The following is an 11,831-nucleotide window of genomic DNA, read 5'->3' as shown; positions in this document are numbered from 1 at the left end:
CGTACAATGAGGAGCCATACGCACGCATCGCAGTGTCCTTGTGACCTTCTTCCCATAATGCTCAGCATCCATCAGCTGACTTTTGGGGAAATATGGCTAAAGAATACCGGGCGGGAGAGAAGCTTCTGAAAGCCCTGGAGGAAGAGGTGACCAGCTTTCAATCAGACTCCAGAATGGCAGTAGAAGAAGCTGTAAAGCAAGGTCCTGGGGCCGTGGTGCCATTCGCAATTCTGCGGGAGCTGCACGGGATATTGCGCCAGAAAGGTTGGGACAGTGTCATGTGACTTTGGTACATTCAGGCCGTCTAAATTGTCTGTGTCAGGCCCAGACTGGCAATCTGTGGGTTCTGGCAAATGCCAGATGGGCTGCTATAAGTGCCATAGGAAGTCATTATTTAGTGGGCTGTTTGGGCCTCTGTGTGTGGGCTGATTGGGCTTCTGTGTACCTGAAATGTCGCTGGACTATTTTAATTCTCAGTCCGGACCTGTGCAGTATAGTAACGGCCAGTGGGTATATGTACAGTACATTTATTTATTTATCCACTGGGCATTACTATATTGTATATATATCCACTGGGATGGGCGTTACTATTGAATATATATCCACTGAGCATGACTATATTGAATATATATCCACTAGGCGCTACTATATTGTACATATATCCACTGACGTGATTGCTATTTATACTTTTTATTACTTCTCTTTCTATTCAGGCAGAGAATAGAAATATTATTTAATGCAATGCTTGGTTGCTAGGGTAATTTTGACCCTCGTGACCATATTGCTAAAATTCGGTGTCGGGCTGGGACACTAGGGGCTCACCCAAAAACCGTAGACCAGGGGCCCACCAAAAAACCTTAGACCAGGGGCCCACTCTCAGTACTATTATTCCTACTCTCCTCACTCAACCTCTATTTGCCTATTCTGTTTTCTTTACATACTATAATCTATTATTCCATCTATTTAGCCTCTTTGTTCTCATAGAAATAGGAAATGGCCATGAAATAGGCCAAATGTTTAGCAGCATGAGGAGCCACTGACACCTGGGCTCACCGGGAGTTTTCCTGGTTATCCTGGTGGGCCAGTCCGACACTGCTAAAATTGCAAACTGGAGAGATGCTAAATAAAATCTAAATAACTGAAAACCCACAAATAATAAAAATGGAAACCAATTGCATATTGTCTCAGAATATCACTCTCCACGACATATTAAAAGTTAATTCAAAGGTGAATAACTCCATTAATTCTTAATAATTCTTAATTGAAAATTTGGCATCCTTTTTTTATGAAGTAGCTGGAGCTGTAGGCTAAAAAAGGGCACCTGCCACTGTCAATAGTGCCATATATGATCCTTAACTAAATCAATGCATTTAGGCTTGGAGTTCAATGCATTTAGGCTTGGAGTTCAATGCATTTAGGCTTGGAGTTCAATGCATTTAGGCTTGGAGTTCAATGCATTTAGGCTTGGAGTCCAGTGCATTTAGGCTTGGAGTCCAGTGCATTTAGGCTTGGAGTCCAGTGCATTTAGGCTTGGAGTCCAGTGCATTTAGGCTTGGAGTCCAGTGCATTTAGGCTTGGAGTCCAGTGCATTTAGGCTTGGAGTCCAGTGCATTTAGGCTTGGAGTCCAGTGCATTTAGGCTTGCATTTGGCTTGGAGTCCAGTGCATTTAGCTTGGAGTCCAGTGCATTTAGGCTTGGAGTCCAGTGCATTTAGGCTTGGAGTCCAGTGCATTTAGGCTTGGAGTCCAGTGCATTTAGGCTTGGAGTCCAGTGCATTTAGGCTTGGAGTCCAGTGCATTTAGGCTTGGAGTCCAGTGCATTTAGGCTTGGAGTCCAGTGCATTTAGGCTTGGAGTCCAGTGCATTTAGGCTTGGAGTCCCAGTGCATTTAGGCTTGGAGTCCAGTGCATTTAGGCTTGGAGTCCAGTGCATTTAGGCTTGGGAGTCCAGTGCATTTAGGCTTGGAGTCCAGTGCATTTAGGCTTGGAGTCCAGTGCATTTAGGCTTGGAGTCCAGTGCATTTAGGCTTGGAGTCCAGTGCATTTAGGCTTGGAGTCCAGTGCATTTAGGCTTGGAGTCCAGTGCATTTAGGCTTGGAGTCCAGTGCATTTAGGCTTGGAGTCCAGTGCATTTAGGCTTGGAGTCCAGTGCATTTAGGCTTGGAGTCCAGTGCATTTAGGCTTGGAGTCCAGTGCATTTAGGCTTGGAGTCCAGTGCATTTAGGCTTGGAGTCCAGTGCATTTAGGCTTGGAGTCCAGTGCATTTAGGCTTGGAGTCCAGTGCATTTAGGCTTGGAGTCCAGTGCATTTAGGCTTGGAGTCCAGTGCATTTAGGCTTGGAGTCCAGTGCATTTAGGCTTGGAGTCCAGTGCATTTAGGCTTGGCGTCCAGTGCATTTAGGCTTGGCGTCCAGTGCATTTAGGCTTGGAGTTCAGTGCATTTAGGCTTGGAGTTCAGTGCATTTAGGCTTGGAGTTCAGTGCATTTAGGCTTGGAGTTCAGTGCATTTAGGCTTGGAGTTCAGTGCATTTAGGCTTGGAGTTCAGTGCATTTAGGCTTGGAGTTCAGTGCATTTAGGCTTGGAGTTCAGTTCAGTGCATTTAGGCTTGGAGTTCAGTGCATTTAGGCTTGGAGTTCAGTGCATTTAGGCTTGGAGTTCAGTGCATTTAGGCTTGGAGTCCAGTGCATTTAGGCTTGGAGTCCAGTGCATTTAGGCTTGGAGTCCAGTGCATTTAGGCTTGGAGTCCAGTGCATTTAGGCTTGGAGTCCAGTGCATTTAGGCTTGGAGTCCAGTGCATTTAGGCTTGGAGTCCAGTGCATTTAGGCTTGGAGTCCAGTGCATTTAGGCTTGAGTCCAGTGCATTTAGGCTTGGAGTCCAGTGCATTTAGGCTTGGAGTCCAGTGCATTTAGGCTTGGAGTCCAGTGCATTTAGGCTTGGAGTCCAGTGCATTTAGGCTTGGAGGTCAGTGCATTTAGGCTTGGAGGTCAGTGCATTTAGGCTTGGAGGTCAGTGCATTTAGGCTTGGAGGTCAGTGCATTTAGGCTTGGAGGTCAATGAAATTGTATTTTCAGTAGCTGTTCTTAATTTCCAGATAGCATAATATATTTAAATATAGGCTGTTCATTTTGAATGCCCTTTGGAAGCAGATCATGTACACATATGATCTACACATAGTAAGTTAGGTTGAAAAAGACAAACATCCTTCAAGTTCAACCTTTTAACTCTTTTTTTACCTGCCTAGCTAATAGTTGATCCAGAGGAAGGCAAAAAACCCCATCTGAAGCCTCTCCAATTTGCCTCAGAGGGGGAAAAAATCCCTTCCAGATTCCAAAATAGCAATTAGACTAGTCCCTGGATCAACTTGTATGAGCTATCTAAAGCTTGTTGTATTTAAAAAGAGCCACACCTTTGGAGAGGTTCCTCGGGAGAATACATTCCAGTCACTTATGTAAATTAATACATGGTTGCTAGGGTAACTTAGACACTAGCAACCAGATTGCTATTTAAATCAGATACCACAAATGATAAAAAATAAAAACCAAATGCAAATTGTCTGAGTATCACTCTCTACATCATACTTAAAGTTAACTCAACGTTGAACATCCCCTTTTAAATGGTCATACATGCTACAATTACGATCTTTCCCACGACCATTGGTTATACAAAAGATTTTCGTGCACTCTAGTAATATTAAGAGCTGAATTGTCAGATATGCTGGTAAAAATAAAAATAATTATTTAGCTCTATATGACTATTCAGCATTAACGTTACAATGTTCGGGACCTTCAAAGGTGCCAGATCAAAATTTTCAGTCCTGCCCGATCAATGAGATGACCAATTATCTTCATACCATAAATATTGGTGCGTGTATAAGCCTGCAATTACTTTTGTGTTTTGATCACCAGTACTTTAGCTGGGGTAAAAAAGGCTTGTTTATTAACACTAGGAAAATTTGCACCAACCCATAGGAACCAATCAGTGTAAAGTTACTGTTTATCTTATTGCCAGCCAAATTTGCCAGTGTATACACCCATTCGTTGTGTGCATTGTGCTGCAGAATATTTTGATATTAAATAAATGCAGCTTTGTATTTATGTACACAGATCTTTGTATGTATGTAACAGCTGCAGTGCTGTGGAATTCCGATGAATTTTCGATAATAAAACATAGCTCTTTTACAGTTTTCTGTGAACTGGAAAATGTATTGCCTAATTAGTCTTGGGCCTCAGAAACACTGATAACGAATGTTCAGAATTCTGTTGGAAGTAACCTGACATTCTCTTTCTCACATTATTTTAGGGTCTACTGTTTACCTACACGAGCTGCTGGAAGGGAGTGAAATCCATCTGCCTGCAATAGAAATACCAGAACGGGTAATTTGTTTGCTAGAAATTGCTGTATAGCTTATCTTTATCAGTGTTTTACTAAAACCACCTGACTAAAACTGCAGATAATTAGGTTATTGTCTATATGTTAACCTCCTTAAAGTGGACCTGTCACCCAGAAACAAACATCTGTATAATAAAAGTCCTTTTCAAATTAAACATGAAATCCAATTTCTATTTTTTATTAAAGCATTCATAGCTGTTGTAAGCTCATTTAAAAATCGAAGATGTCAATCAGATATTATCTGCCCCTCCTCTATGCCATGGGCATAGAGGCGGGGCAGACAATTACTTTCACTTTCCATTCAGCACTTCCTACATGTCACTGCTCTCCACACATTCCCCCCCGTTCTCTTTACCATTTAATTGTGTAGCCAGGGCATGGGAATGGACATCGGGTCCCCCATTCTGGTGCACAAACAAGAATCTGAGATGATGCAAGGCTTTCCTTAAAAACAGTGTCCACAAAATGGCTGCTGCCTGCTTGCTATAATTATGAATTCCCAGACTGAAGGAAACAAGATTCAAATGATTTATACAGTGTAATTAAAGTTCATTTTGCTTGACTAATGTGATAAAATAGGGTTTTGAATAATTTTTTTGGGTGACGGGTCCCCTTTAAATTGTTATAGACATATATAAAGGTGAATTACCCCTTTAGGTTATTGTTTCTTAATCACCTTTGTCAGAACTCAGCTTGTGCTTCTACTCTCTACTTTGGTGGTTGGGGAAAGGGGTGCACACAGAATTGGGATACACATAAGCATTTTTGGCAATGGTGGAACTTTTTAAGGTGTACAGGACAGGAAGCAGGGAAAATCATTGTAAAGCTTGCAGTATTATCTGACTTCACATTCTAAGATGAGTTCCACCTTTCACTGATCTCCTTTGTATCTCCTTTTTTAACCTTCATCTAATATTACTCCCCATAATATTACGGAATGGGATACGTTATCCGCAAACACATTATTCAGGAAGCTCTGAATTACAGGAAGGCCATCTCCCATAGAATCCATTTTAAGAAAATAATTACATTTTTTAAAAATTATTTATTTTTTCTCTGTAATAATTAAACAGTACCTTGATCCAAACTAAGATATAATTAGTCCCGATTGGAGGCTATACAATCCTATTAGGTTTATTTAATATTTAGATGATTCCTTAGTAGACTTAAAGTATGAAGATCCAAATTATAGAAAGACCCCTTATCTGGAAAGCCCCAAGTCCTGAGCATTCTGGATAACAGGTCCCATACCTGTACTGGATATTGAAAGTGTGTACTTTTGGCCCCTGTTTTTCATTGCGTAATTACTACTACTGATTAGCACTAAATATAGTACATAACCTGTGTTTAAACCAGGTAAACTGGTTTAAAAGGTAACCGCTAAACTAAGGGTTACAACATCATAGCGTGGGTTAATTAATTACACTAATAGCTGCTCATCAGGGATGTAATTACAGTGGAAGCAGACCCTGTGGTTGCAGGGGCCCAGGAGTGCTATGAGCCCTAAATAATAAGTTTGAGACCCGGTGTTTTCCTTAGAATTTGGATCTCCATATTCTTTAAATCTAAAAATCATTTAAACATTAAATAAACCAATTAAGATTGTTAAAGAACAAGGTACTGTTTTAATATTATAGAGATAAATTTGATTTATGTTATTAAAATTGTGTTTATGGGAGATGGCCTTTCAAAATTCATTTTCTCCGGAAATTAGCATTGTGAATTTATATTAATAAGAACTTATCTGTCCATAGAACCCAGAGCTTGTGGCTCGGCTTGAGAAGATCAAAGCAAAGCTAGCAAACGAGGAATACAAGAAAATGACGAGGAACATCACTGGACAGGTAAAAAACATTAAAATTTTTGCGTTGATTTGAATTTTCTTGCACAAAAACTCACAATTTTAAAAATATTTTCAAAAACTCAAATATCTGGTAATTATTATTGTTTATTAAGCAAAAAACCACTCAAACGCCAATGTAAAATATCGGCATCTAAAAGCTGCCGAGGTCATGTAGAAGTCAATGAGAGGTGTCTTAGGCAAAATTGAAGCCTTTTTTTAATTCAAGATTTTCAAGTAGTAAACTCACAAATTCAAGGTTTCTAAGCTTATAAACTCAAAAGGTTCAAGTTTTTTCACATTTGTATTTGATAAAGTTTTTTACATTCTGATTTTTTCATAAAGAAGCAAACATTTGTTTTTTTAAATTGTTAGTTTCTTCGAAGTAGCAAAACTCACGAACCTCACAAATTTGATTTTTTTTTGATTTTTTGATAAATAAGCCCATTAATGTATTCTCGAATTCTCAGTATGATTTTTTTTTTGTTGAGAACATTATTTAGTTACTACCCAAGATTCTATCTTATTAAATAATTATTATATATTTGTGTGGCATTGTAATTGTGGTCATTTAGTTGTCTCTAAAATAAATGCCAGTATTGAAGGGCTTTACTATTGTTTACAGAAACGTTAGGAAATTCATCTGTTAACATAAAAAGCAGAGCTGTTGTCCATCTTATCATATCCTACCAATATAACTGGTTTTCAATATCATATTTTGCCAGTCATTTGACTGCTAGTCTGTGTTGGGGGATGTTAAAATCTGTGCATTATGCATTTTAATCGGCAGTGTGTGACTCCTGTCTGTGTCATTTAGGCCAATCGCCAGGGAGCTCTGTCTGAACTGAGCCAGCAAGGTGAGACTGTGTTTTCAACTCCACTGAAACCATTGCCACGTTTTTTGTTTTTTCTTAAAACTGGAATATAATCTGCCCGTAGAAACTCTTGTTTTTCTTAAAGAGCAAATCAACCCTTTACAATGTATATTTATTAAGAATTCTGTGTTTTTAAAGTTATTTGTAAAATAAAATATTTTTTAAAACTATGTTTCAAAACTCTGAGTTCCCCAGCAAAGACAGGTCTGTTAATCAGCTGCCTTGGGTGGCCTTACACAGGCAGATTAAAGCTGCCGATAATGGTCCTTTAGATCAGCAGTTTATCTGCCTGTGTAGTGGGCATACCAATGGGTCTCCCCGATCGATATCAGGCCAAAAATCGGGCAGATGTTGATCGGGAAGGTTGGATTTTTTTGGAGATCGAAGACTGCATCGGCTAGTTGATGTAGCCCTCATCCCTCGGCTCCCATTTCCTTTTGTTGTAATCCAATCGTTTGGTCATACATCGGATTAGAAGAAGGGACAGTCAGGTTGGCAAAACAGTCAGGTTTTGGAAATTCAAGTGTCAATTACTTACAAAAGCAGAAAAATGCAAAAAAATGCTCAACATGGCCTAAAGGTAACTTTTAATGTAGATTAATATTTTGAAAAGAAAATTTTTATTGTCAGTATCACTTTAAGATTCAGATTATTAGAAAAAAAAATATTTTATTTGGGTTGATATTCTCTTTAATCCTCCAATGTCTTTTTAAATGTTGTATTATGTATGATACAGTCTAGTCATTCTATGGGCCATTTTTTGTGTATAAACTGAATTGCAGTGTCTTTAGGTAGGAGTACTAAAATAAAAAAGTGAACATTTGCCTGAAAACAATGTGAAAATAATGAATTTGTTAAACTCAGAAAAAAGTATAGCCATCTTTCTGCTTGCATATTTTCTGGTAAGCATGGGCATGTCTGCATTCTCCCAGTTATGTCATTCCAGCTCAGTCTCACTCAAAAAAGAGACAGTGGACTGAAATCCTATAAATCTGTGGCTGACTGGAGACCATTAATAATTTAAATAAGGACTGCTGGTCACGTCTCATTTTCTGCTATACAGACAGCTTTAAATCTGTTACTGAAATGCGGAAAAATAAAATATGTTCTTTAATGCTAGTAGACAAGTGTCTCTTTATTAATTTTTTTTAAAAGTACAATAATTATCCAGTTAAGGAAACATTTCAATTCTATTTTTAGGTGAAGGTAAAACAGGGGGACGTGAGGCAAAAAGCCTTCCACAATGCAGGATTCGGTTCGGGATTCGGCCTGTTTCAGCAGGATTCAGATTCGGCCGAATCCTCCTGCCTGGCTGAACCGAATCCTAATTTGCATATGTAAATTAAGGGTGGGTAGAGAAATCACATGACTTTTTGTCACAAAAGATTTTTTTTTTTTACACGTCCTTTCCTGACCCTAATTTGCATATGCAAATTCGGATTCAGTTCGGTTTTCGGCCGAATCTTTCAGCAAGGATTCAGTGATTTGGCCGAATCCCAAATAGTGGATTCGGTGCATCCCTAGTTGATTGCTCTTCAAGTCCTACCCCAAGAAGCCATGTTCCAGTATCTTGCACTAATGAAATTGTTTGAAACATGCTGCAAGTTTGGATGTATGGCAAAACTAGAATTCTGGGTCTGGCTATGACTGGATATATAGTTGGTTACAAGGACATCATTCCTTAAAGGGATCCTGTCATCGGAAAACATGTTTTTTTCAAAACGCATCAGTTAATAGTGCTACTCCAGTAGAATTTTACACTGAAATCCATTTCTCAAAAGAGCAAACAGATTTTTTTATATTCAATTTTGAAAACTGACATGGGGCTAGACATTTTGTCAATTTCCCAGCTGCCCCCAGTCATGTGACTTGTGCCTGCACTTTAGGAGAGAAATGCTTTCTGGCAGGCTGCTGTTTTTCCTTCTCAATGTAACTGAATGTGTCTCAGTGGGACATGGGTTTTTACTATTGAGTGCTGTTCTTAGATCTACCAGGGAGTTGTTATCTTGTGTTAGGGAGCTGTTATCTGGTTACCTTCCCATTGTTCTTTTGTTTGGCTGCTGGGGGGGTGATATCACTCCAACTTGCAGTACAGCAGTAAAGAGTGATTGAAGTTTATCAGAGCACAAGTCACATGACTTGGGGCCGCTGGGAAATTGACTATATGTCTAAAGGTGGCCATAGATGCAAAGATCTGCTCGTTTGGCAACATCGCCAAACGAGCGGATCTTTCCCCGATATGCCATTAAACAAACATGGCTATATCGGGTGTAATCTGATTGTTCGGCCGCATGGCCGAACGATCCGATTACGATGTGCCCTGGGTTCCGGCGGGATCGGTCGGGTCAAAATCAAACCTGACCGATCGACCAAACGACCGATCTCCGCCGGACGAAAGAAGTCGGGGCACGCCACACACGATCCGAAAATCGTACGAATCCTCGATTCGTACGATCGGATCTGTGTGTCTATGGCCACCTTAACCCCATGTCAGATTTCAAAATTGAATATAAAAATATCTGTTTGCTCTTTTGAGAAATGGATTTCAGTGCAGAATTCTGCTGGAGCAGCACTATTAACTGATTCATTTTCAAAAAATGTTTTTTCCCATGACAGTATCCCTTTATGAAAAGCCTCTCATTTAGTATTAAGGCAATGCTATACATATAGCATAAGGCATGAGAATACCATCTGTTTCCAGAAGGCTATTGCTGTATTTCTTCATTGTGGAGGGCTCGTGGGCTCCTTTTAGCCCTTCTCAATGATAATAGTAATCTGCCAACCCTGATCAATACTGCCTGTTGATTAGGTTTTGCCAACGTCTTTTCAAAACTAAACTTCTATAAGAAAGTCTCTTAAATCTATACAGAAGAAAATCCTGAATAGAAGCTGTGATATCACCCTGTACAATATTTTATTTATATATATATATATATATATATATATATATATATATATATATATATATATATATATATATATATATATATATATATATATATATATATATATATATTAGTTAAAGTGATGATCTTTTTAAGTATAGAAGGCATCAAAATGAAATTGCTTTCCAATGAAACATTTTATCGGTCCCTCTTAAGTCTCTGACTTGTTGTGGCTCTTCTCCATATCTTCCAGCCAAAGCCTGTATTAACTCAAGGTGCCAAAATAGATTATTTTGGTGAACTTTACTAGTAATGTTGTTTAGTGTTTGTTTTTTCTTGTTATTTTGTATTATTATTTTGTTTTGCTAACTTCTCGTTTTCTAATTGCTTCAGTTCAACCAGTGAAGAAAATGGTCATTACAGTCTTCAACTTCTTTGTCACGGTTGCAGCTGCGTTCGCCTGTACCTACATTGGGACCCAGTACATTTTTACGGAATCCACATCGGTAAGTAGTGTCCTGGAGTCAAAATCGTTATTTCTGGATTAGGGTTGCATTGTGCTCTAAGTGTAAAATATGAAGTGTACATGACTACATTGTTAGGGCTATTGCAGTATATTGGCTCAGTGGGTAGCACTTCTGCCTTGAATGCTGGGTTACTGAGTTCAATTCCATCTTGGATACTATCTGCAAGGCATTTGTATGTTCTCCCGGTGTCTTGGTATTCTAGTTTTCTCCCACACACCAAAAACATTTAGGCAGGTTTAATGACTCCAGATAAAACTGACCCTACTATGTGTGAACGTGATAGGGATCTTAAGCCTTGTGTAAATGTGTCAGCACTATATAAATAACATTATAAACAAACATGTCGTTGTAAGAGGATTTTGTGATTTAAAGGGCAAATGTTGTCAAAAGCAACAGGTGCTCTTTAAATCATCAAAATCCTCTCACAACGACATGTTAAATAATAGTTGAATATGACACCTTTATATTGTATTATGATTATGTAATGCCAGGCTCCTTCCTAGTACAAGGATAGCTTTATTAATTTTTAATTTACTATGCGTAGTGTAGTGTAGACCGCTCAGGAGCTTATTATAGACCTTCATATAATTACTATTTGTATTGAAGAGTGGGACTAAATCACCAAATTACTCCAGTTAAAGGAATGCACAAAAATTTTCCTTTTTAAAGGTGGTTTAACATAAGCCCTATTCTTTGGGGGGAAATGTAAAATCAGTAAATTTACAATTCTCACTAATACACTTTTGCGTAACACCTATGACTTTATATTTTTAGTTGTAGAATTTGGAGATAATCTGTTCTATTGTAAATTTTTAGCTTTTTTTCACATTCTTTTTTTTTCTTCTCCCTTCTATTTCAGCGGGTGCTGTCTTCTGTCATTGTGGCTTCCTTGGTGGGTTTGGCAGAGTTGTATGTGCTGGTTCGGACAATGGAAGGAGAACTTGGAAAGTTGTAGCTGTTCTGTATAAGAGAGAAACTGTTCTGTTTATTTATGAGTTGCTGATTGCTTTACCCTGAACGTGAGGCCATGAAAGGCACAAGATTTGATACTCAAGTATGTGTTTCTGATCTGGAACAAACCTAATTTCTTTGGAAATCATCTGAACACTTTATATAGGCTTAATGTTCCTGAAGATATAATATGCTGCACTTATTGTAAAATTTTCTAAAAAAATAATAAAAAAAGGACTTATGTATGTTGAAAGTATTTGAAGTATTTTTTATAAGGGGTCCTAACTTTCATTTGACTTAACTGACAAAATGAGATCTAAAATAGTGTAATAAATGAATAGTGCAAAGTTTGCAATTCGCTTTAC

The 11,831-nt window shown here is 38.5% G+C and overlaps 1 protein-coding gene across 1 annotated transcript; it reads left to right on the top strand.

Annotated features, from left to right (window-relative positions):
• Nucleotides 1–71: 71 nt before the first annotated feature.
• On the top strand, nt 72–11,689 carry tmem199.L (transmembrane protein 199 L homeolog). The gene is given in 6 exon segments (NM_001096346.1): nt 72–264; nt 4,299–4,372; nt 6,143–6,232; nt 7,046–7,085; nt 10,382–10,494; nt 11,375–11,689. Coding segments are annotated over 6 exon segments (585 nt in total). The 5' UTR covers nt 72–92; the 3' UTR covers nt 11,471–11,689.
• The last annotated feature ends 142 nt before the right edge of the window (nt 11,690–11,831 follow it).

This window comes from Xenopus laevis, chromosome 2L (assembly GCF_017654675.1).
Source record: "Xenopus laevis strain J_2021 chromosome 2L, Xenopus_laevis_v10.1, whole genome shotgun sequence".
Classification (NCBI taxonomy): domain Eukaryota; kingdom Metazoa; phylum Chordata; class Amphibia; order Anura; family Pipidae; genus Xenopus; species Xenopus laevis.
The sequence above is the reverse complement of the archived record's forward strand: the minus strand, read 5'-3'. Positions and strand labels throughout refer to the sequence as shown.